Source organism: Mycteria americana, chromosome 4 (genome assembly GCF_035582795.1).
Source record: "Mycteria americana isolate JAX WOST 10 ecotype Jacksonville Zoo and Gardens chromosome 4, USCA_MyAme_1.0, whole genome shotgun sequence".
NCBI classification, from domain to species: Eukaryota; Metazoa; Chordata; class Aves; order Ciconiiformes; family Ciconiidae; genus Mycteria; species Mycteria americana.
Genome location: NC_134368.1, coordinates 90524828 through 90549500, shown reverse-complemented (window position 1 = coordinate 90549500; position 24673 = coordinate 90524828). Strand labels below are relative to the sequence as shown.

The 24673-nt window shown below is 45.5% G+C and overlaps 1 protein-coding gene across 6 annotated transcripts in view; it reads right to left on the bottom strand.

Moving 5' to 3' along the window:
- The window catches only part of SLC4A4 (solute carrier family 4 member 4), a 227753-nt gene that overhangs the window by 89581 nt on the left and 113499 nt on the right, over nt 1-24673 (bottom strand). For 5 of the 6 annotated variants that reach the window (XM_075501329.1, XM_075501335.1, XM_075501332.1 and 2 more), the window contains exons 4-6: nt 9867-10002; nt 3988-4148; nt 1104-1283 (exon numbers count right to left, since the gene is read on the bottom strand). In XM_075501329.1, coding sequence (XP_075357444.1) covers nt 1104-1283; nt 3988-4148; nt 9867-10002 — 477 coding nt within the window. The remainder of the gene's footprint in view (nt 1-1103; nt 1284-3987; nt 4149-9866; nt 10003-24673) is intronic. The other variant, XM_075501330.1, reaches the window with a different exon arrangement.

Below are 24673 nucleotides of genomic sequence, written 5' to 3'. Positions count from 1 at the left end.
TGTGTTATTCACTTAACCACTGCATTATCAAGGCACTCGTACGTGACAAGATGCATCGTCAAGAGCAATACGTATTCTTCGCATGCACATACACGCCTGCTGCAAAAGCAAAGGATGATAAAAAGTAGGAAATACTAATGTAGTATGATAATAGGTTAGGGAGAAACGTTAGGGTGAGTTTTAGAAGCAGAACACAGAAAGCTTAGAGGCCTTAAATGTAGAAAGAAGAAAATAATTTCTTCGCTTGCTTTCATTTCTGGGTATTTTAAAATGGCAACTTTTAGACAAATTTCCAGAGTGCAACAGGAGGCGGCTGACGCAACTCCAAGACACGACAATAGGCTTAAAACTCCTCTTTTTTGATTACTGTAGTAAGAAGACTGCAAATCTCAATGCGTGCGTAAGCACAGAGTCACCGCCAAGGCCTCTATAGCTGTCTGCATCCACGCGCAGACGCACATTTAGAGACACCACTATAAACATGGCACTACCTATTACGCCATTTTTAGAGAGAAAGAGAGACACATTCACAACATACACCACAAAACAACTTTAGGATGAATAAAGCAAGATGGAAATCAGCTTTACCCACACTGGACAATTATTGTATGGCAATAAAATGCAAGCTAGATGTTACTATCACGTAATTTTTGATTAAGAGTGCCATCGACACCATCTGTTAGAGAAATCGAACGCGCGTGAAAGCTTCGTCTCTGCCCAAACATTTCAGATGATCGGCCTTTTAGGTTCAGGCACGGTTGGAGTTTTTTGTAAATCTCTCTTTCCTATCGTTGTTCCTACACCATCTCCTACACGCCAGCTGCAAGAGCGTCTCTCTGCCTTTCCCTGTGCCTCCTGCACCCTGCTGCCTGCCTGCCACCTCCCCTCCTCTCCCGCTCAGTCCAGTGAAGATACAGTTAGAGCAACGTGCCACGGCCAAAGCAGCCTTCAGAGCCCACCGCTGATGCGTCATCAGCACGGGTCTCGCTACGCTGATCGTGGGTTAGAAAAGCATTGTCAAGGCAATGCAGTTAGTTTTCGGCGGGCAAGTTTGGTGGGTTGCTTTAAAAGGGAAGGCTATAGCCAGTTAGCCTCTGCATTACCATTATCGGGGTTGGTAAACATCCTACTTGCACTGGAGACGGTCTTTCCAATGTCAGCCAGAGAGCGCAGGTTGGATTTCTTGGTCTGGTGCCGGTGCTTCCTGAGCAGCGTGTAGGTGACTTTGTCCTTCAGTTCTGATTTCAAAAGCCCCGTCTCGATCTGATTCTCAACGATCATTTCTGTCGCACACAAAGAAAGGGGTGAGGGAGAGGAGAGGACAGTTAATCACAAAGCACATCACATCAGCTGCATCAAGGGAGAGCGGGGGGAGAGAGACGGATCATTTTCACCCCACCTTTTTGAAGGCTTTCCTTCCCATCTCAAAACCAGCACGAGATTTCGCCATTTTATTTTTAATGGGAATCTGTTTTAGACATGTCTTTTGAAACGGAACATAAGCATTTCCAACCAGCAAAACCCATCAGCCACCGACACGTACCTATTGCACCGAGACTCCCTTCTGTTATTTTCATACACGCCACTGAGCCTATTTCAAATCAACCGTACCCAGGATAAGATGGTTGTTAGTTCACAAAGGGAACCTGCTCTGACCCTGTATTTTTGTGAAGAAGCTACAACTACATTGCAAGTTCCAGTACACTCCCAAAAATAACATGGTAAAACTTCTATCAGATTCAACAAGGCCCGAGTTCACCTCGCAGGCCCCCAGTAAAACCTAATCTAACGATAGGAAAAAGTCCTGGAGATGAGTAACTAATTAAATCACTCACTCTCAGAACTGAAGCAAATGATGGCAACTACAAAAGGCAGAACTTGCTCCAATTGTCACAGGACGTGTTACGTGGCTTTGCCTTTAACTGAATCACCAGGAAAAAAGGCTCCCAGCCCCCTGCAAAGACTCCTCACTTTCCATCAATTCTCTCCTTTCTGCTCCCCTATCCCAGAGGAGAAAGAAAGAAAAAGGTAGCCAGATTTATTAAGAATCTCTATTGTGCATTAAATCCCACGTTAAGTTGGTCCCCTGATTAGTTCAGTTAACGTGCTGTCCCCCAAGGGAAAGTGGCAGCTCTTATTTGTCTACCAGTAACTTTTATTTGTGCTAATAATAAAAGTTATGGGAAAGTGGAGGCAGAACACGCATCACATTTGCTCACTCAGTGAGTCAGAAAGTCATCTTCTATATGCTGCCCGAGAATTAATGTCTCTTCAAATCCCTAGGGAAAAAAGCCTAGTTCTTCCACCCAGACTCAGAAAAGGCCGATTATATGCACGTAGGTACGGTGACACAAAATGTTTGGCCAAAGGTTTATCTTTGTAAAGTGCCATTTTTCTGTGAGCTTTTGTTGTGCCTATTTTTTGTTAGTGATTTCTGGAATACTTCCATCAGAACAACATGTCTTTCTCCATCAAGTTTATCCTTCTCCATTTGGCAAGTAGTTCTTCCATGTTTCTGATATAACACAAATCAACAAAGAGAGCTCTGAGTTTTTCTTTCCTGCGTGTCACTCCTAGAAACCAACCAAGTGATCATGATTAAATAATTCTGGAAACCAAGTTTGCAGGCGTCTTGGACATCCCTATCTATCTGATTAAGGATCTGGACAAGCAAAAGTACCCCACTCAGGACAGTGTTACAGCAACAGCAGCCACTGATTTGTAATTTAATCTCCCAGGAATGAGATTTAATTTGGGTGTTGAAGAAGGATATTGAAGGTGACATCTCGCAGTGACTTCAAAAAGAAATTTAATGTTTGAGGGTTAAGGTTTTGGACCGCTGACATCACCTGCTACCTTCTGAAGCATGTTCAGCTTCAGCATAAAACTTCAGAGGGGTTTTTTTGGTTTTTGTTTTGTTTTGTTTGAAACTTTGCAAAGCTGTGCATTTGGATACACAGACACAAACATAAAGGAAGGTACATGCCACTGTAAGCACCTACAAAATTAAGCTCAAAACTCTGTAGCTAACATCAGAGGCAGCTTTTGTAATTCCAAGTCTCACAAACTAGTGCAACACCTGATACTTGATAATCTCATGCCAGGACAATTTTGAGCCTGCTTCCTGAGATTATAATTCAAAGCACTGAGTTTTCTGGGGGCTTTATTTCATTTTGCTCTTCTACACCTCTTCACACAATGGCTTCTAAACTCAGTGTTTTGGTGAAATGTACCTCCACTGGATGGCTCACTTTTAAAATATATTTTCATATGCCTTCTCACACGTCATCAGGAACATGGCATAGCTCTCAGCAATGTCACTACGTGTCATCCCAGGCCACAGCTATTTTGACTGCAAACAAATTGCCATCCCATTCAGCAGAGTGAAGCGTCAGCTGGTCCTGTGGCTGCTCTTTGCTTGCCTTTGCTGGAGGGGAGCACCCCATCCTAAACAGAGCCTCGCCTGCCTTCAGCAGCCCACCGTGGGACCTCATCCGAAAGCAGTCTATGGTCTGACCACGCCGGCCACCGTTCTGCACGAAGCAACGCTTGCCGGCTATCTCTGTCCTGAGAGAGCTGGCCTTTTACAGGATACATTTCTGGTAGTGAACATAAATTAAGTCAGTGTATGCTATTCCTTTCACACACACCGAGCGATATCTGAGGATGTAACTTAGGATATGTACTTCAGGTTCCAAATGGTTCTATATAATCACCAAAAAACAGTTCAAGGTAAGCACTAATTATCACTGAAGTTGATTCTTTTACCCTTCTTCCCCAATTGAGAAGAACTCCTTTCATTTACATGTAATCCTTCCCCATGTACTTTCTAGTTTTCCCTGTTATTCCTTGGAGGATTATGTCTTTATTTTCCTCTTTTATTGAAAAAGCGGTGCTTTTTCATTAAAACCATCAGTGAAACCATCATCAGGGTTAATACAAATTTCTAGGGAAGAGTTGAGGGAGAGCCAAGGCAGCTTTACTTACCCACCACCTGCGGGAGAGAAGAGGCCTCCATATCCAGCATTATTGAGCCTTTCTCTATACACGTCCTTAACTCAAACAAGCTGTGCAGGGACAAGGTGGCCACGTGAGGTTTGCTCCATCGCTCCCCACCTTGTTCTACCTTCTCCTCAAACTTGATCCACCTACAAGAGGGCAGAGCAACGAGACTTTGTTAAAGCTGTTGGGTCCTTGCAGACACACATCTCTGAAAGACGCGAGACAGCTGAACCGCCACGGCATACCGACAAGTTCAAGCACAGGCATTTTCCCACACATCTCCGAGGCCACAAATCCACGATCAAGCTGCAAAGGCTTACTGAAATGGTATGTGTCAGCTGAGCGGCGATAACGCTCTGCCTGCTGGTAAACTATTGCAAATGTGAGGTAAAACACGTTATCTGTAATAGCTTTCACCAAGACTTAAACTAACACCCTTTAGCCCATGTTTGCTCTAGGCCAAGAGTACATAGGCGGCTTCAGCAACTCAGCTGAGACCAACACTGCATCAAACCAACCACAACAACTCGACCGCCGCTTCGCCAGACCCAATGGAGAGAAAGGCAGGTAACTACGTTCACACTTAAATAACCTCAAGTGAGAAGGACTGAGCACCACAGCTCCACAAAAAGGGCGGAGGGGGTGAAAATCGGCATTTCTGAAAATAAGGTGACTTGTATTCGAGTATTCAAATCCAGACATTAAAATCTGAAAACTTCAGCCACCACCAAAACTCAGCAGCACCGAATACTACTGCCCCATACCCACAGCCTGGCGTGGGGCAGAGGGTGGAGGAGAGGAGCACATCCCGACCAAATCCGAAGATGTTCTTAGCAGAACAAGTGACCCACCAAAGGAAAAGACCCGAACTAAGGGGCGCCTCCCTTCCCTCCGCTCTCTAGCCGTTGTTTAATGATTTAACCAAGTAGGTCTGAAAAAAACAGAAAGCTCATCTCTAGTTGAAGATTAGAGCAAAGGTTAAATCCTGTTCTGTGCAAAATACTCTTTACACCCCTAAAACCATGCCCTAGCAGGAGGTTTCACCTCCCCGAGCGCCGGGCTGCGGCCCACCTCCACCTCCAGGCCTGGCCCTGCCCTTGGCCCCGCTGCCCCCAGCCAGGGCTCTGCACGGGCGGGCGGCCGGGACGGAGCAAGCAGCTCCTTCGGCGGGGCTCGAGGAGGAGACTTCACCCGGCTGCTACCTTCGCCGCGCCAGGAAAAGGAAAGAAACGCCACAGGCCTTTTTCCTCTACTGCAGCAGCCAGCTATGGCTTCGGTATAAGCTCGGAGTGCAGGAAAAGGAAGGCGTTTTAATATCGTCTAATTGCAAAGCAGAAGTGCTTTTTAATCCTGTCTTGAGATACTCTTTCAATGTATGTGGATAATGAAAATTCCAGTGACTAATATAAGGGGATTATTAAGACAAAACACACACACGTAAAGGTAAGGAAGCTCATAAATTGGTCCAAAAGAATATTATGAACGCCCCGTGAAATTATATTTAATCCTGAAAAATGTATTACTTGAGGATTAATCAATTATGCTTTTCAATTGCAATAATCTCTTTTTGAGACTTTTTTTTAAAGCTGCTTTTTAACTCAAGCTAAAATTTTATCTCAAATTAATACGGTCCTATTTAGTTCACAGGATCTAGGTATTTCCTAGGACACCTAAGGGACTTGGGCAGCTGCAAGTCTGGGAATTACAAAGGCTACATGTTAGGTGTGACTGAGATGCAGTTTACCCCGCAACAGCATAAAGGCTACAAATTAGAAAGCGGTTGCCTTTTCAGCGAAAGCGTATTACTCACGACTATCAATATTTGCTTTCTGTTTCCTTTTCTCACTATAATCCACAATACAAATACAATAAAACAGGTATTAACTTGCAAACCTGTTTGAACTATCACCTGCTCTATTCGGTGCAGTCCCTGGAAGAACGCTTTTCCTAGGGAGCGGTCAAGCCCATCCGTTCCAGCGGGAATTCTTTGGCAGCGAGGAGCCTTCCAAACACCCCGACGCAGCTTTAGACACTTGGTTCTCAAGTCCCCTCTGAAGCCCCGGTGCACACCATCTCCTATGCAAACCGACGCGAGTACTTAGTCAAGCAAAGCTGTCCACATGCCTTTTGATATGTTTAACCAATGCCTGGTTCTTTGGTTTTTTTTTTTTTAAATTCTGCTTCTGCAGAACAGCTTGCACACAACTAGAAAGCTGCACGGGCAGCTGCTGAGCACAGGAAAAAAGTGCCAGACTTTCAGGGTGGAGGGTAGCGGAGAGGGCAGAAGAGACGGCCGCAGGGTTAATGCTTCCTGTCGCGTGAATATGGAATTGTACAGCTCTCCGCAGAGCTTCCCAGGCGTTGAAAGCAATGCTGTCTGCAGCCTAGCAGCAACGTACTGTTTCAGGGCAAAAGATTATCTCCACTGTTATTTGAGAAAACAAACAATCAAATTGCCGTCCTCATCTCTACCCCGCTCTGTTCTTGACATCTACACATTCTTCCTATCTGCCAGCTGTACTTCACTTGCAATAGCTAATAAACATTCCCGTGACCACATTAGAGAAGCAGCAAGGTATGACATAAAACACCCACGTTCTCTTATGCCTCTTGGGCCCTGGAAACTATGCTGACAGGTCCAGTGAGGCTCTCCCGGCACTGGGCGCTTCTGAGTTCAGGTACCTATCAGCAGCGTTGGCTCCAAAGGGCTGAGACTTGCGAGAAAAATCTGCCACCAGCGCACCTGGTTGCCTCCAGAATAAGACCCGCGCTTCAAACGCGTGGCTGGGAGCCAGCGGGGTCCCAATGTACGCACGCTGTGAAGACAGCCAGTGTCTCTGTAACCAAGATGCAGGAGCCATCTTTTTTTCATTTTTAGAGCTTTAGCAAGGATTGCATAAAAGGTGTGTTCATATTATAATGTGTAAAAGGGTGAAAGACATAAATGTACTGCCTGACAGAGCTTATATAATAAAAAAAGACCGTAACAGAAGATTCTAAAAACCTATCCACCATCCCACAGCCCTTTCATTCCTTTTCTCTGTAATCTCATGATCTTTCTGCCATCTCCCTGCCTTGTAGAATGACAATCCCCACACTATGGTGGACACATCTTGGTCCCCAACTGTACTGTGCCGAGCCTCAAAATAGACTGGCGGCCTCCAGCTGCTTCAGGTCTTCTCCTTTTCCTAGTTTGCTCTGTATCCTGTAACTACCACTGAAATGCAAACGTTCACATCTCAGTGCAAGAACTCGTCCATCCGCACAAAGTAAATCCATTACGAGCGCCAACAAAACGAACAAGGAGCACCCAGTGACCCAAATCTTTGGGTTACCTTTTAACAGCAATAAACCTTCCCTTTTACTGCTCTGTTTCTAGTGCATTTACAGGGCTTTGTTGTGAAACCCTACTGTGTACACTAAGGACGTGTTTCCAAAACGGCCCTTTGTTGTGAACCATGGCCCGACAGCAGGATGTGCCAACAGGCAGGAGGACCACACAAAGGAATGGGACATCCTCAAGCCCTGGTCACGGGCTGATCTCACCTACTGTCAGAAACGTCACCATGTGCAAGGGGACAACTATAGCCCGTTTATACTGGGATTGCAACGCAGACAGCTGAACTCACATGAATCAAGAACCAGGATGGGCAACTAAAGGTCCCCTTCTGGAAACATCTTTTCATCAGTCGCCTTAAGGTTCTTGCTAGAAATTTTCTGTGACATGTACCAGTTATTTTTTATTGCCCAGAACAGCTCGGGAAGGGACGGTATCATTTGCTAAACCCTTTTAATACAAACACTCTTTCCTGACAGCTTCCACGCTCTTTGAAGTCTTCGACCAAAGAGCTGCAGCGAGCTGCAGAGCTGGCAGCTCCTCTGCCCGCTGAAGCACAGAGCTGGCCAGCTCTAGCTGGTATGTCCTGCGGTGGGAGCCGCTCCGTAGCTTACAGCAGGTTTAGTTGTGCAAGATTAAGTCATTTCAGGAAGATACTGAAAAATCCTGAACAATCATACACTATGCAAGATCACTATCAACAAAATAGCATGCAAGACAGGAGGTTGGGCCAAGTTGAGGAATTACACAGTGCCTCAACAGGGTGCTTAAAGCATGTAATGTATACATGTATCTTTAAAGAGAGAGAATCATATATACAGCTCCATCTAGCATGTCTACCAAAGGCGTCTGAAAGCACATAAAACCAGAAATCATTTGCCAGAGAAGAAGAAAACCTCCCTTTTTCTCTACAGCCACCTGACGGTATGAAGAGTGCAGGCACGTCCCACTGTGAGGTCTTTGGAACGTAAGAGCAGAGGGCTCCCGACAAACGTCCCTCAAGTAAGAGCAGTGCTTTGTGATCCGTCATGCAGGACACAGGGCATCTTCCTTCTGATGGCTGACATTTGTGGACTTAAGGAAAACAGAGCTTCCCAATATTCATACTATAACGGAGAGACCGAAGAGACTGCTCGATAAGAAATACCACACTAAGGTCTGAATCGTGAAAAAGCTTTAACCAATTGTCATTAAAACCCCTTCCCAAAGACCTATGCATGGACAGAGGAAAGCATAATTTGCTGTAAAAAGCAGAGGTGGGCAGTATGGACGACAAAATGGAAGCTCAGAACTAATGATAAGAGGGAAGAGCGAGCAATAAAGGGAGAAAAGGATGACCAACAAGTACAAAGTTAAAGAGTAAAAGGTGAAAAGTCTTTAAATAGGTTCGCCAAGTGACCGAGAAGTAAAAATAAAGAAAGATAAGGGGGTAAAGGGGTAGGTGGTGGAGCGGTTCATTAAATCGCAGGTAAAGAAGATTAAGGTAACCAAACAACACGGGCTAACTACGAACACAGTAGGTGCCCTTAAGACTGGAAGGTGGGGCAAGAGCTTAGCCCAGCCACAACAAAAGAAAATGAAAAGCCCCAAGTTAAGCGAGGGGGATTGGGAATAGGGAAGGTAGAGCCCCGGACTGCTCCCCGGCTGGGCGAGCACCTCTTTCTAGTGGGACGTTTCAGGCCTTCACAGCAACCAGACTGTAATTAGGGGTTTACTTTTTAAGGCAAACCCAAGAAAAATATTTTTACTGTATAAAAAAATAAAAACTTTATAAGGCTAGAGGCTAAACAGCAGCCTTTAGATCACGAATCCAATCCAATGGCTCTTTTGGTGGCGTTCAGAAATAAACCGTATGTAACTTGGGTCAACCAGATCAAAAAAACATGCTAGTTTTTTGGCATGGTTTCTTGACCAAACCAACAGCAGCATCAAAGAAACAGGCAGAGAACCTAACCAAGAAACTCGAAGTGGGCAACCCAATCCAGCATTTAACACACACCTTGAATAATCTCCTCAAAAGAAAAAACCTTTAGGGTTTTTTGCCTATTTAAAATGAATTTCGTCAGTAACTCGCTAGGAGAGGGACACAGTCAAAGTTTCCCAGCTTGTGGTGTGCAGTGGGGTCAGGCTCAAATCTGCTTTGGGGCAATAGAATTGAAGTTGTTTTGACACCCCTGCGGAAGCTTTATTCAGGCCCCGGTTTCTGAGAACTCTGGCCAAGACACTGTCATTCTTTGCAAAGCACTAATAAGCCCATACGTCTGTTGGCTCTCCATAGGCAAACTATTCAAATAAATCTGGCGCTCTGTTATTTTCTAGTTTTTGTTTTAAAGGAATATTTAAACAAATCCTTGAATTCTCTCATTTATCAAAGAAAGATAATTTGAACTGTACATGCTCCTTTCTGTGGATTCCCCAAGCGATCCTGTAGCACAGATATTACCCCAACTGAATGTCAAAAAGGAATTTCCCACGGGGGTCCTGTGCAGCTGCCCTTCCCTTTAGGGGTAAAGGAAAACCAACCCACCTTGCAGTCTCCTTCCATTCCATCTCTTGTCCGTCGACGGCCAGAAGTTCATCCAGCTCCGTGAAGAGCTGCGGGGGTGCCGGGCTGTCATCTTCCTCTCCGAGGATGAAGCGGATGCGTTCGGCAGCGGGGGAGACTGCAGAGGTGAAAATACTGCGGTTAACAGCCTGAGAGATGACCAGGGACGTGCGGCTCCTCTCCTTCCCCTTCTCCCCAAAGCCATTCAGCTGTTTCTCCAGGCTGTCTCTTCCATTTGACATCCTAGTCGCTGCGGACGGAGGGGCGTGAGCGAGGGTAGGTCTATCTCCCTCTCTCCCCTTCCTTGCCTCTCACTTAACTTCTTAAAAGTTCAAGCTGGGAGTAAAGTTCAGGAAAACTTGCCTCTTCCTACAGTCCTTAACTATGTTACAGCAATTTGCAGCCCTTGTAAAAAAAGCGCTATCGAGCTCAAAACCAATATGCTCTATGGTGCGTGCCCAAGGACCTTTCGTACTCTGATCAGCTGAGATCCCTCGCCCCCTTTTTTATATGACGCAAAACCAGTTTCAGCCAAACTATTTTGGGGCTTGCTGCGACAGCATCCCATAGCTGGCTCTCCCCTCCCTGCCAGCAAGGCTCGGGCTGCCATTGGCCTGCAAGGCAGGCTGTAACCTCCCCAGACCTACTGCTGGAAAACACAGGAATATTTAACAGAAAGGTTGTCTCATCTATACATGAAGAATGCGACCCAACGCATTTAGTCAGGCACCAATGCACTGAAAAAAAACAACTGTTCCCATTGGGAAAAGACTGCCCATTTAGGGAAAAGAAACTATGTTCGACACGTGCTCTTTTGATAGCGCAAGCAAAGTTCATTTGCATTATTAGCTCAAGAAAAATTAGCAGAAACCCCTTCCTGGTTAAGAAACACGCGTGATTCAAAATTAAAACCCGGAGAACATCGCTGTCCACATCCCAAGACCTAAGGGCATCTCCCAAAGGCAACTGGAGCTCATGCCACAAGGGTCACCTTGCTGGAGGCCTTCTTGGGGTCTGCAGGTTTTTTCTGATCATATCACCCTAAAACGAAGGTGTGATCATGTGAAATTTTAAGACAGACATCCTTTCTGCTGAATGTTTATCAGCATTAGAGTTAAACCGCAGACTATGAACTTTGAACGGTTCTGCTAAAAACGCCTTTCTTTTGAAAAGATCAGCTGTCTGTCTGTTGCAAAATAATTAATTACACTAGGTGTCCAATCACCATTGATTTTTCCAGGGTAAACAAAGTCTCAATTTGTAATGTGAAAAAAGGAACCAGTAAGAAACATGCCCTTTCCTCCCCCAATTTTTTTTTTTAAAAGAAACTTTCATAGCTTTCTTCTTAAATTACTCAGCAAAGGTTGATGCAAATTCATTTCTTCATCAGTTAGAGTGATGATGTTTTCATAATACAAAACAGATTTCTTTTCTATTGAAAGTATACTTGCAGTCACAAATGCCCTTGTGATTCCCTGGGCATCCAAGTACCCGCGTACCGCAGCTCAGGTAGGAGGGACAGCAACGCACAGAGCCACGCATCTGCAAACCCCTGCCGCGCTCAGGCCAGGATGGTATCGAGAGTCTCGGCTGTCGGGCACCCTACCACCTACCAGTCTTTTGGCTTTAAATGTTTATAGAGGAGCCACGTCTCCCTTCTTTAATATGCCAACCCAGCGCCAGCCAAGGCAACCTCTGAAGAGGTCTTCAGAGTCCGGCATGTCCTGCTAAATGGGCTGGAAAGTGATTTCCTTCTCTCACTTCAATGGGAGCAGGGACTTGACACGCTGCTCCTGTCTCCTGTCACGAAGTCCTCAGCAGCATTGCCTTTCATCACAGAAACACAATCCCATTCAGAGAATCTGTGAAAGCCCTGACCACCCCTTAGTACGGAGCACAACAGTCCCGCCTCTCCGCCTGCCAGCTAGGTGTATCAATCCGTGTTTTCCAACACTACCATCGTGTCTGCAGAGCTGCAGCCCGCTGAGGCACCACGAACCGGTGCTGGTCTATACCTCTTTCCAGAGAACCCCAGCTACTATCCCCCACCGTTTTCACCTCCCTGAGATGCGGCCCCGACCGCTCTTCTCTGTAGCACTGCGTAGCACAGCCCTCGCCAATCCCCAACACAAATAATTAACTGCACATACATCCCGGTGACTGCGTAGCACCGCTCCTTTCCCAAGCTCACCATTTCACGGGTCCCGTTTCAGAATCACAGCTACCTTAACCACGGCTGTCTCAGAACGTGCCCTACAGCAGCCCTCCAACGCAGACCAACTGGCCTGCGCCTCTGCCACCACATCACGTAAGCCACGCGTTGCCCATCATTCAGTAAAATTCCCGGACTGGCTACACAAAGGTTTTTGCATTTCCCATCAGTCCTTCCTTTGAGAAAATCCATCGCTTCCCACAAAAACAAAAGCTTTCCTTTGATATGCTCCTAACCGGAGAGAAAAATATCGCTAAGCTGAATTTACAGACGCGTAGTTATAGAAAAATACACATTAAGCCTCTTGGTAATTAGCACTCTTACATAACCGCTAGTTCCTACAGAACTGATCTTTTTTCTCAGATATATTTCCCAGAATCTGTGAGGTGCATAATGAGTATTTGATTATTTGACTTGGATGTAACAGATGCACTTTGCAGAACAGTTCCAAAATATATCTGCAAACACGTAACCTTACGCATGAAAATTGTCCTTGCAATTATAAAAGCAATTTGGACTAAAAATCTGCATCTAAAACACATTTAAAACAAACATTAGTATAAATAATTAAGATTATTCTATTCTAAAAACGCAATTAGGCATAACACTTGAGCTCATCTGTATACAGTCAGCCCTGCACAGCCACTGGTGCCAGAAGCTTGTGCTGAAACCAATGCGCCCGAGCATCAGGAGGCAGGGTCCAATTTCTCGCACATGCTTCAGGGCAGAGATCTCTCACTCGGTGTACATAGGAAAAAATACCTATTCAAATAGAGGCCAAAGATTCAGCTAAGGCCTTTAAATACAGAGAATTAAAAGATGATGCCTGGGCAAAAGAACACAAACCAGCTTATTGCATGAGCCCGCAGACTTCCATGATCGACTTTCTCATCTTCCCTGAACTGGCTTGGATTTAGCCGAAGAACGCCACCATCGAGCAGCTGCCGCTCTCCAGCCGCTCGGTGGTTTCACAGCGGTGGAAAGGGCCTGGGGAATTTAAGCTGGACGACCACAGCTCGTGGCTGATGGTGTCTCAACTCTGCTGTCATTCTCCAGATGAAGAGCAAGACCTGCTGGCAGAGTACCCGTAACGTGCATGTTCCGTCACCTTCCCTCCCAGTCTGCACTAAGGACTCTCAATATACCTTTATATTCTGAACAGAATTTAAATACCACCGCTAGAAAAGCAATAAAAGAAATTTACGTCCTATCACTTCAACGTGGAGCACAGCAAGCGGTTGGTGCATGGAACAGCCTGTAGTGAAGAGACTGCAGAGCTTCTAAAGCTGCTGAAGGCATCGGTTGCAGCCGACGGGAAAATTACCTCTTTTCAGTCATTTTGAAGTGGTTTTATTACATGGAAGCACTACCCCGATACACGATCCCATAACATGATAATTCCACAACCACCCGCAACATTTTGCTCGCTGAACTGCATCGTGAGAGGAATTACAGAAATGCTCCCACCAAACCTGCCTCGTACGTCACCCCTTCTCTCCTTTCTTCTTTCTTTTGTTTTTGCTAATTTCCTATTAGCTGTGTTTAGCACAGATGATAAGGTTCAAAATCCAATTAAGGAATTTGCTGGGTCACAGGTCTCCCATGGCTTGCTTTACCACATGTTCTTTATTGCGATTTTGTAGGTTAATGGGCCGTTTATGGGTTGTTTATGTGCTCTCTTTAGCAAGGAGAACATATTTTCATCTTAATCTCCGGAGCGAACACCGTGTGCTCAGCGCGGGGCGGACAGCTGAGTATCAGGCTTAAGAACTGGAGAGCAATTATAACTGGGGGGGTGAGCTCTGCAGACCTCCCCCTGCCCGACCTTTGAGCACCAGCCCCGCCAGCCTGCCCCAGCCTTGGCCACCACCTTCGCTTCTACCTAATCCGTCCAGGGTAGGAGCTGCTGGAACCAGCACTGTTAACGACAGGATCAGCTGCCGCTGCTGCTAAGTCTTTTTAATATTATTTTCCTTGCTATCTCATTCGAGAAACAACCTGATGATCAACAGACATATGCAGCAGAGAAAATGCTAATCCACAGATTTAGATGGCTAGGATTATATTTTTCCCCTGAGTGGGAGAGGAATTAAGGTACTAATTGCAGATGGTAAAATGCTCCAACGCAACATTCAAACAGAGGTATTGCCATCCGTAAGTGACACCTCTTACCTCCCCCTTTTCCCTCTCCTGTTCTTGTGTTCGGTCACAAGCGGTCCATGAGGCGGCTTATAAAATACTTGCAGAAGAGAATGAGCACATCAGCAGTTTCTCCTAGTTCAGTTCAGGCCAATTACGAGTACAATTTATACCCTCGGGTTCCCAAAGGCAAAATCCATCTCCATCAACAGAGAGAAATCTCAGGGAGCTCAGAAATGGAGAGAGACACATTCTAGCACGACAACCTCAAATCAGCCACAGCTGAACTTCCCAGCCCGACGTCAGTCCCCCTCCTGCAACTGCTGGCTCTGGTGGGGAGCCCTCCCTCCCTGCCCGGCACGACGGAAGAGCAGGAGCGGTGCCTGCGGTGCTCCCTGCCACGCACGGAAACGCCGGCGGGCTTCGTGCTATCGGCAAGTATCCTAAAGTCACCTCCTGCTTCGGTGCAAAGTTAGGAGTGCCTCGCTCATCGTGGGCAGCAGATGGTTATAGCCCGGCTCTCCGGGTGTACGACGCTGCCTTGGGATGGGGGCACGGGGGGGACTCATTTGTGTTGACGTACAAGTAAAACAGCCTCTTCTCCAATCAACCAACACGGTTTTCCCCCTGTTTTTTTCAGCTTGCTGTTACCAGTGACACTTCTAAATACCCTTGGGACCTGCACCTCAGTCAACTGCTTCCTCCATTCAAGGCCAAAGAGACCATCTAACATGAAATTCTCCGTTACTCTGAAGTACATCAGCGGCTACAAAAATCCCCAAGAGACCTGGTGTAAATCCTTCCTCAAAGCCTGTAGTAACATTATCAAGGAAGGCTATTTGTCAAACGTGCTTTCCAAATACACTTATTAAAATAGGACATTATTATACTCCCATTAATTTCTGGGGTTGCCCTCACTCAGCCAAAACTTGGTTCAAATCCATCTGAAGTCAGAGTGAGCTAGTTAAGTGAAACTTCTGTCAGATTTAAAGCCATTTTGTTTCTAGTTTAGCTGACTTCGCTTCCAAAATTAATCCATTACCTGAAACAATTTTAATTGTGTGTTAATGTCGATACAAGACCTTACGCAGTTTAATCATTTCTCTTGTGATTTATACCTTTGATCAATTCCCATTCATTTTCCTGACCGTTCTTGCACAGACAAGCCCCAGAGTCTGAGCGTTTTTAGATGCAATTCAAGGCACTATTTGGGGTTAAGTTTCTTCTAAGGATAACTGATGACCAAACCCCATGCTCCAGTCAGCACTAGCAATGAGAGCAGCAAACCAGGCGGTTTCACCATTCTAATCCCCCTGACAGCGACAACCCCTTCTCTATCTAGGCTCCGTGCCTTGCAGATCACAAACGGTGAAACACAAGCACAGAGCTCTGCAGGCTACAGACAGTGCAAAACTGCTCCGAAGGACAGGAGACTAGGAAAAAAAGTTGCAACTCACTTGAATTTTGATTCTCCCTTCGTACAACTTCCAGCTGCAGGCCAAACTGCGGACACTTACTATCTCCCCTTGATCCCCTTTCACAACAGGGATGTCATCAGAAGCAGCAGGAACCTGGACCAGTGCTGATTACACACTGCTGACAGGACCAGAATTCACGCTATCTTGATTTCGCAGTGAGATTCTTGCTCTGCATCTACCTGGCTTGATTAATATAGGCAAGAGCTAGTTCAGTTACTCAGTTTGGCAAAAATTGTGCAGGAAAGCTTCTGAATCGAGAGCAGGGCAAGATCTGACAGCGAGAATGTGAGATGAGACTTAAGAGCACCATCTAAAAGCAAGTCGGGAAGGCTTTTATGGCTCGTGGTTTTAACAGCTTCCTTGAAAGACTAACCCAAATGGAGTCACACCTAACGCCAGGAGTCACCGAAAACCATCATCCTGGACATCTTCACCGGCTCATGTACGGCACCTGACACAGCGAGCCAAGGCCACAGGGTAAGGCAAAGGACGCTCTCAGTTTACTAGCAGTACTCTTCAGCATTTCTGGAGCAGTGCTCCCATTAGAGCACAGCACGTAGACTCTCCGTGCTATCCTTGCGCCTTCATGGGTAAGAACTGTTATTCCCATTACAGAAGAGGTAACGGTCAAGGTAGGTAATACCACTTTCTGCAGAACAGCCCAGGTGAGAACTGACCTCCCGGTTCCCCAAGTGCTCTATCAAGTGAGAGCACCCTTGGGAGCCACTGAAGAAGCCAACTGCACGAGGATTTACACGTGACGTCTGCTTCACGGAAATGCTTGCACCTGAAAATGTTGCTCAGTGACCGCACGTCGGGTGGTTCCCAGGGTCTCAAAGAGCCCACCCCTGGATGACCAACTCTCCAGCTAATCGCTCTAAGCAAGCGTGAGAATTTCTTTTTTTTCTTATTTTGTTTCTTTTCTTATAGAGAAAAACGATTACTTTTTGACCCTGCACTCGGTGCTGGCTGGTTGTAAGGCAGATTAGGCTTGTCCACAGGCTGAACTTGGCAGCCTGCAGGGAACACTCACCGCGCTACCCGGATCCCATCCTGGGCCATTTCTTTCACGACTACGGGGTGCAAAAGCGGAGAATGCCATTCAAGCTGCTTGATCCATCTTGAATCAAATATCCCCCGTCCCTTGATCGTGACCCTTTCCAGCACATAATGAACAGCATTGACTGCCTCTTGAATAATCCATTTTTTGCCGGACTATTGTACTGCATGATTGTACATGTTCTACTGTAAGCTCCTCTGCAGCATGTGGCATATATTAAGTCTTTGATCTGCAAAAAATCTTCAGTATTAGACAAATGCTTACTAATAACATATTCTCTCAAGTGCCAGAAGAATGGCAGCTTTTACGTAACGATTTGCTGAGCATTCTCAGCTCCCTTTGTCTTCAGTGCTGTTGAGATCACGTACGAAACTTTCGTCTGCAGATATTTGATTGAAACATTCCTTGGAGATGCAGGGACAGAAAAAAGACCCTTCTTCCAAAAATGTCTCACATCAACTCATCTATAACAGACAGCTCACGTGGACAAGGTGTGCACCGTGGACAATCGCTCTGGCAACCTTTTAAACAAAACCAGCATCATCTACTGAAAAAGTCGGTCAGCCTTAACATAAAAGGCACTGCCTATAAAAGAAGATAGACTGCTAATTCCAACCACACAGTTAGGATAGAGAGACCATTGCATGCTACATCTCAAGTCTAATTACGAACTTTTCCCAACATTGTTCCACTCGAGAGAGGCTGTCAATAACTGCCTTCAAAAATTGTCTGTTTTTTTCAGCTGCAGACAATAACAATAATATCTATATAACACGTCAGGAGCAGAGGCGGCTGCATATTCCAAATGAAATGCATTATTGATAGCCTCCCACAGACGCGATTAGCAAGTTGAGCCAGACTGAATATTTAATATATTAACAATGTGAGTCTCTGCCTGCTCAAACCAATGCAAGGTTCCACTGATTTCAAGGGTGCGGAATCGGGTGTACGTGGACCACGCAATTCTCTGTGGGTATGCTGTAGCTAGATGCTCATCAGCAGTGACTAGCTTCCAAACGTCTAGAAAAACAAGAAATTTCTCTTTCTCTATCACTTTTTAAAAAATTGTCTAGATTCACCAAGTGCCATTTTTAATAACATCAAAGGCAGTGATGCCTCCGACACTTATTTTTACTAAACAACTAGCCCGTGCTTCTGTACCGTAGCCTGTGCCCTGTAACAAACCATACTGTTTATACTGGCATGGTATAAACTACATAACGAGCAATTCGTTACAAAATAGGGATAACAACGGTATTTTTTGACTAGTCCTGGAGGTCAGCCATCTTACTTCAAGTTGTGTGAAACTGCTACAGCAGCACATTTTTAAGGAGCTATTACTGAGCAGTTGCCAAAAAGACTTTAATAAAGAAAAAGCAGCATCTAGAGAAAGCCTGGCTTTTTTCTGAGCTTTGTAACCTTTCCCACTGTCAGAGAGATGCGGGATGCTGTCTGGCATCACACCTCCCTTGGACTTGAGTAACAGTCAAGACTCCACTTGAACCATTTAGCAGCACAGTGGCTGCCATATATAACAAAGTTCAAAACCTGCCCCCTAATTCTCAGCGGTTTTCTTTTTCTTTGGCTTTTCTCTGTTTTCCTTTTTAAAGCAGTATGGCTTTCACAGTCTCTTGCAGAGAGGTGTGCTGTTTACGTCTCTGGAATCCTGCTGGGGTCCTATTCTAGTATCTTAAACATCTTAATCACAGTAGTGATCACGCACAGCCCCCCCGGACTTCCACCGGCATCAACAGCACAACGTGGGCACAAAGCAACTGCTCAACATAAGCTAGCACAAGAGAAAATTCCTGTTCCTCTGGTGAGCAAAAAAAGATACCATTTTCTTTCCCAACACTGTAACGTGCTCCCTCAAAGACAATTTGTAAGCTATTTTGATGTGATGCAGTCCCTGAATAAGTATTGTCATTTCCTTGCATCAGCAACAAACCCTCCTGCCAAGCTATTAATTCAGTTGACCACTGATCATTTACCTGTGCCCCCTTTTTTAGGTAATGGTGAGAGTACAGTGACATTTTTAAGGACACAGCTATAACAACTCTGGGCTCTTTTTCTGAATTTAAGCTTCCATGCAGTGACAAGAAGAAACTTCCCTTCCCTCTCTGCACTTTAAAACCAGCCCTCCGGCTGGAATAGACAATTTTATGCCTATTAAGCTCTTCTCACAAGCAGGGTTTCATCATCGTCTATTTGTCCCGTTCAATCAATCTCCACATCAGCTCTGACCATTTCAGCATTTCTAGAAGTCTTCTTCAGCGAGGGCTCGACAGAAGAGAACCAACCCGCAGAGGAAGGAAGCCAAGCGCGAGCGTGCGAGGATTTTCATTTTGTATTCCTGTAGCTTCAGTGCGTGCCGAGCCCTTTGTCCCATGTGCTTTTCAGCCAGTGTCTCTGGCTGAAATGGAGCCCATCTCTGTTGCCGGGCAGTATTTCAAGGAGTACTGAATGTCTCTGGCATCCAACACTTTTTGCTTTCAACTCTTTTCCTTCTGCCCCCTCTGTTTTAAATGTTGCCAAAGACCTTGTCCACTTCAGGCACGGAGAGAAAAGCGCATTATTATTCCTTACAATCGTTGCAGGAGACCAGCTGGTGTACGAGAGCACTGAGAGGGTTCTGCAGGTTGTTATTTCTTCGCGATCACCTGCCCCGCTTCAAACACCGTGTAGGAGAGAGATGCCACAGGCTCCCGTCAGCCACGGGGCTCAAAAGCACAAATTACGGCTGGGGGAGAGGAAGGAGGGAGAGCTGAATTAATTAGGTCTGATTTTTCCATTGCCTTGCACACAGGACCACTATTTAGGAAATGGGTATCGATGGCTGGGTCCCATCTGAGCGGTGTCATTTGGCACAGGGGTCAGAGACCGAAGCTGGGTACCACAAACCTGGCAGGACAACTAACAAGAGAAGCCCTATCAAGGCCAACCTCATTTTCAAGGCTGACAAATACTTCTTCAGCACCATAACGTGACCTTCTTTTCACTGCCGAGTGTAAAATTATCAAAGGCAGTGTTCGTTACTAGGCATCGCTCTGAACAGCAATGAGTACAGCTCTTCTGCTTGGGTTGAATAAAGCACAGCAAAGGGGCACTGCGGCGGTCGGCAGAGGGAAAACGAAGATACAAGTGAACGCGAAGAGGTGTCTGTTACTGATATAACTAGACCCGGCATTCACCAGAGCTGGTGGTGGATGTGGAAGGCACTCCCTCTCTCCGTGTGATGGAGATGAGGGACACGCGTTGGCTGTGCTGACAAAGGCACACCTCCACGCTGTAAGCATTAACGTGCGAGTTCGGTAGCCTAAATCCATTCGGAGCTCAGGAGGCCACCTTATCTTGAATATCAGCAAAAGTAAGGCGCCAAACTCCTTTGAGATGCTTTGAAAAAGCTCAGCTTTTCTTTTTTTCCATCACCTTCTGAAAAGCTTCATTCAGTGACCAACCGCCCTTCTGGCTCTTAAAGGTTAACAGCCACTTATCTAAAAAGCGGCAAAGCCAGCCTGAGAATTCAGACAATGCTTTCATTGACTTGCAGAGCAGCAGGATTTGGCCCGACAGAGCGCTTACAAAACCAGTTAGTTTCATGTTTGGATGCTGGTTTTCCCCATACTTCCCTGCTGCAGCAAAGCAAGTTCCATCAAGTAGAGCCATCTCTTCAGAGCTGCGCTTTGGGTGACGGCGTTCATTCCCTATTTTAAATCCTGATAAAAGCCCGTCCTCAGCACTTCCCTCACTTGGCATTCCCGGACATGTTACGATCACCCTGATGAAATTGTCACCATCTGTTAGTAGCGCGGCAAAGCAAAGCTTTTGGTGGATAAATCACTTCTCTGAGGGCATTTTCTTTTTCTCGCCGAGTCAAAACAATTCAGAAAAGGGCTCTTGCAATGGTATTTCAGTAGCAGAAAGACCCTATTGAGATAGAGGCACAATAACCAGTTTCGTTCATGCCTTTAAAAATTAACCACCATTAACTTCAGGCTCAGAGTGGCTGCAGGCTGCCAGCAGCACGCTCCTTCCAACTGGCTTCCCAGAAAGAAACTCCTGATTCAACTTGCTCTCAAAAGCCTGGTGACATTTCTGCAGCTCTTGCTCTTCGCCGGTTTCCCCTTGCAACAGCAAGTAGAGTTCAAGCTTCTGCCTCCTTTTTACTCTTAGCTTCACAGGCTCACCCCCCACCTCCTAGGCGAGCGCTAAACCTCCACAGAACACCATCACGCCGGAAAAAACAGACTCGTCCGTTCAATGACAAGGTCTGCACAAAGGTCTGTGCCTTCAGATGTGCCCCACTACTCCCAAGCAGAACCCAGACAGACCAAGACGTGCAAACCCATCCCTCCGTGTAGGAAAACCTCCGTTGCCGGGTATCCCTCGCACAGCCAGCTCGGAAGGTTGCACAGTTCGATCAGCTGGTGACAAGAGGTGTGTGTAGGCCCGTATTTTGAGCCGGTTTAGATAAGCTCCCAGCTGGCAGATGGTCTCTCCTTAGCGAGAGGAAGGGAGGTAAACCAGCAGGGTATCACGCAGCAGGCATTTTAGCAGACGTCAACAGCGAAAACCAATGTTGGAGAAAGGAAAACAAGTTGAGATAAAAGAAGTTTGTATTTAAAAAAAAAAAAAAAAATCAAGAGAAGGCCAACGAAATGTTTGTGCAGAGCGATGTCGGGCTAGCAGTGTATAGCAAAGCCCTTCTTTGCACATCAACTGGCCAGATTTTGTGGTTAGCCTGGGCGTCTCCTGCGCAGAAGAGGAAAGAGCTGTTCTCATCAGACTCCAAAGTACAAGAAGGAAAATTGACTCGGGCAAGGCGATAACTTCAGTGGATTTGCTGAGGACTCACCTATACTGGAAGGTAGTTCTACTGCTTTCAGCAAATTTCTGTAATTCAATCAACCAAATATAAATATAAAATATTTCCACTTTTGGGAAATGAATACAGCTAGAATCTATGCTGGTAAAATTGTGTGCAAAAAAAATAATAGACCATTATCCAATGTATTTATACAGTAAAACTAAGCATAGGCCAGCTTTCAGTAAGTGACTGTACTGTAATTAAGATCAATATACTCAGGAAAAGGATACTGCCAAAACTGAGCAAGGAAGAAAGCTAGTTCAAACAAACCTAACTTTTTTTTCCACTGAAAAATGAGACATTTGGTATCTAGAGACACATTTGGAGACTACTTATGGAATGCAAAGTGAGCCACACAGAGATATACTGTTACCGAAACAACAGAGGCTCAAAAGCAGTAAGGAAGCACAAATATACAGAATAAGGAGGCAAAGCCCCACCTCACCGTACCATTTAAGGGCATCTTAGTCCAACACAAACCTAGGTCAAAGCGACATGAAACATAAGGAAGATTCAACCAAAAACGGGAGAATAAGTACACAAGGCATACAAGGAAAATTAATTATTTAAGAACATTAGCAGCAGGAGCTTGAGAACCAGTGCGTGAACCGGACCACCTCGGAGCGAGACAGCCAGCTAAGAGGATTAAAGATTTTGCAGAAAAGCAAACCAGCTGCTTCGTGTGAAACTTCACCACACAGGTGTGTGGAAGACACTTAACTTTTTTCAAAGGCTAACACGTGAGGCAGCTCAGACATGAAGGTGTCTGCAGAAAGAGGAAGAGAGAGAGATGAACATGGCAATACGTGGCCAAGACCCCTTGTGTCACACCTCACAAGACCCTTGTCCAGCCCTGAGGTTTTAGCGAGGTCTGGAACATTTCGTACAGCCTGAAACCAAAGAAAGCAATAATCAATCCATGAAATCACCAGGAGTTGGTACCCAATTAATTTAACACACTTGACCACGGGATACCACCTACCGCAGCAGAAAGAAACAAATAATTTTATCTGATTTCCATTTCTTTCTAGACTCTACAAACCTTTGGAGGTTTTCTACCACTGTTCAACCACACTGAGGTTTCAAAAAGCGCACAAGGTTAGCGTGCCTTTATTTTTCTTCCACTACTAAAAACACGGCGAATCTGAGCTGCCACAGCCTGTTCGGACTCACACAGACCGGGGTTGCTGTAGTTAAAAACAAAACCATTAGCAGAGTTCTCATAACCGAAGTGCTACTTGAGCAGATTTTTTTTCTTTCTTTCTTTTAAGCTCTTAAATGCAACTTTAGCAATTATTGGTTTATGTAATTGCCTCACATTTAATGTTTACAGCAACATTTTACAACTAATTTACATGTAGTTCACTAAATGCTTTAGGGTTAATTGGTCTTTTGTCGTGCATTAAGTAGCTTGTTAATTATTAGACAGTTGGGAGGAAAAAACAAGTAGGAGGTCAGTCTGAGGATGGCTTGGACTGAACAGAATGGCTGCTTGTAATTAGCAAAATGCACGGGGGTGATTTTTGCCTAAGCATTGACCTTCCCACTGGTCAACCCCATGCTTAGCCCCAAAGCAGGCAAGGCATGGGCAAACGGTGTATTTTACAGGATCCCATCGTCTCCTTTGTTCTGCCTATGAGAAGGAGGATACAACAGGACTCATTCACTGCTTACAGCATGTGCGTGTGAGGTAAAGATGAAACCATCGGAGAAGAGAGAGAGAAGATGCAATTCCTTGTGCCTGGCATGAAGAGCATTAACAGTGAAAACTGACATTTTTAAACACACTTCAGACAAAATGGGTGGAACGAGCAACACAAGGAGGATCCGGAGGGATGTCTCCCTGGCCCATCTCTAGACGACCAAAATCAAGCACCCACATTTGCCATTTTCTTGATTAGAGCACACCCAGGCCACATCTCAATACCATACTGTGGCATGAATAGTTTTGAACCACATGTGCTAAAAGGGAGCGCCAGGACATCTAAGTATTCTCTGCTCTGAGCACTGTCAGCCCAGATGCATCCAAAGAGATCAGAATGATTTGAGAGAAAAAAACCCACAAAACCAGGAAAATCAGTGCGCCTCCTTTAGGGCTCTATTCCACCTGCACTTCTCTCTACCGAAAGAGTGCTTTGGACATGACATCGTAACTCAGAAACCAACATTAATAACTTAATTACCAAGTTGGCCCTGCTTTAAGCCAAGGTTTGGACCAGATGACCTCCATAGGAGCCTTCCAACCTAATTTATTCTATTCCATTAGTGAACTCCACATATAAGCTAATCTCCACTCCAGTTATCACATCTGCTGCCCAAACGTGAGCACTCTGCCAGGTTTTCAGAACAACTTTTAGTAATGAAGAGCGACTGGAAACCCCATGCTGGTTTTAATGATCTGCTTGGCATCATGGTCTGGAAGTTGAGATCAGAAACTAAAGCAACAAAAAGCCAACTCTGTATATTAGAAGCATTTGCAAAAAAAGGTATCCAACTTGAAAAATTTATGTGCTGTCTTTTCCGTGCAAAGCGTTCCCATGGCTTCTTCTCACCAAGTGCCCCAACTCCAACTTCTTCGGCTTTTAGTAAGATGGACCTATTATTAACCACGTGTCCTGTGGCAGCCCAAAATGTTTCGTTCAGGAATCCACACCCAAATTACTCTGGGTGCTGCACAGACATACCCAAGTAGGCTAAACGGAGACAGCAGGAGCAATTAAACCAAAGTGACTGGAGGCGTAGGTTCGAAATGCATTAGAGAAATCACATACATCTCTTGCATGGACATTCTCATTCAGAACTGAAGTGACCTTTATCAGCTACATCTTGACTGGAGTAATTATATACTTAACTCCACAAAAGATTTTTTTTTTCCCCAGGACCCTCTCTGCTAACTAACTCTTTGGAAACACCGAGGGCTGCCCCAGCACAACCGCTCTGACTCCACATGCTGTCCCTCAAGACCAGCCAGAGGAAAGCAGCAAAACAACTCCAAAACAACACTGCTTCCTCTGCGTTTGGGGAACCGACCTT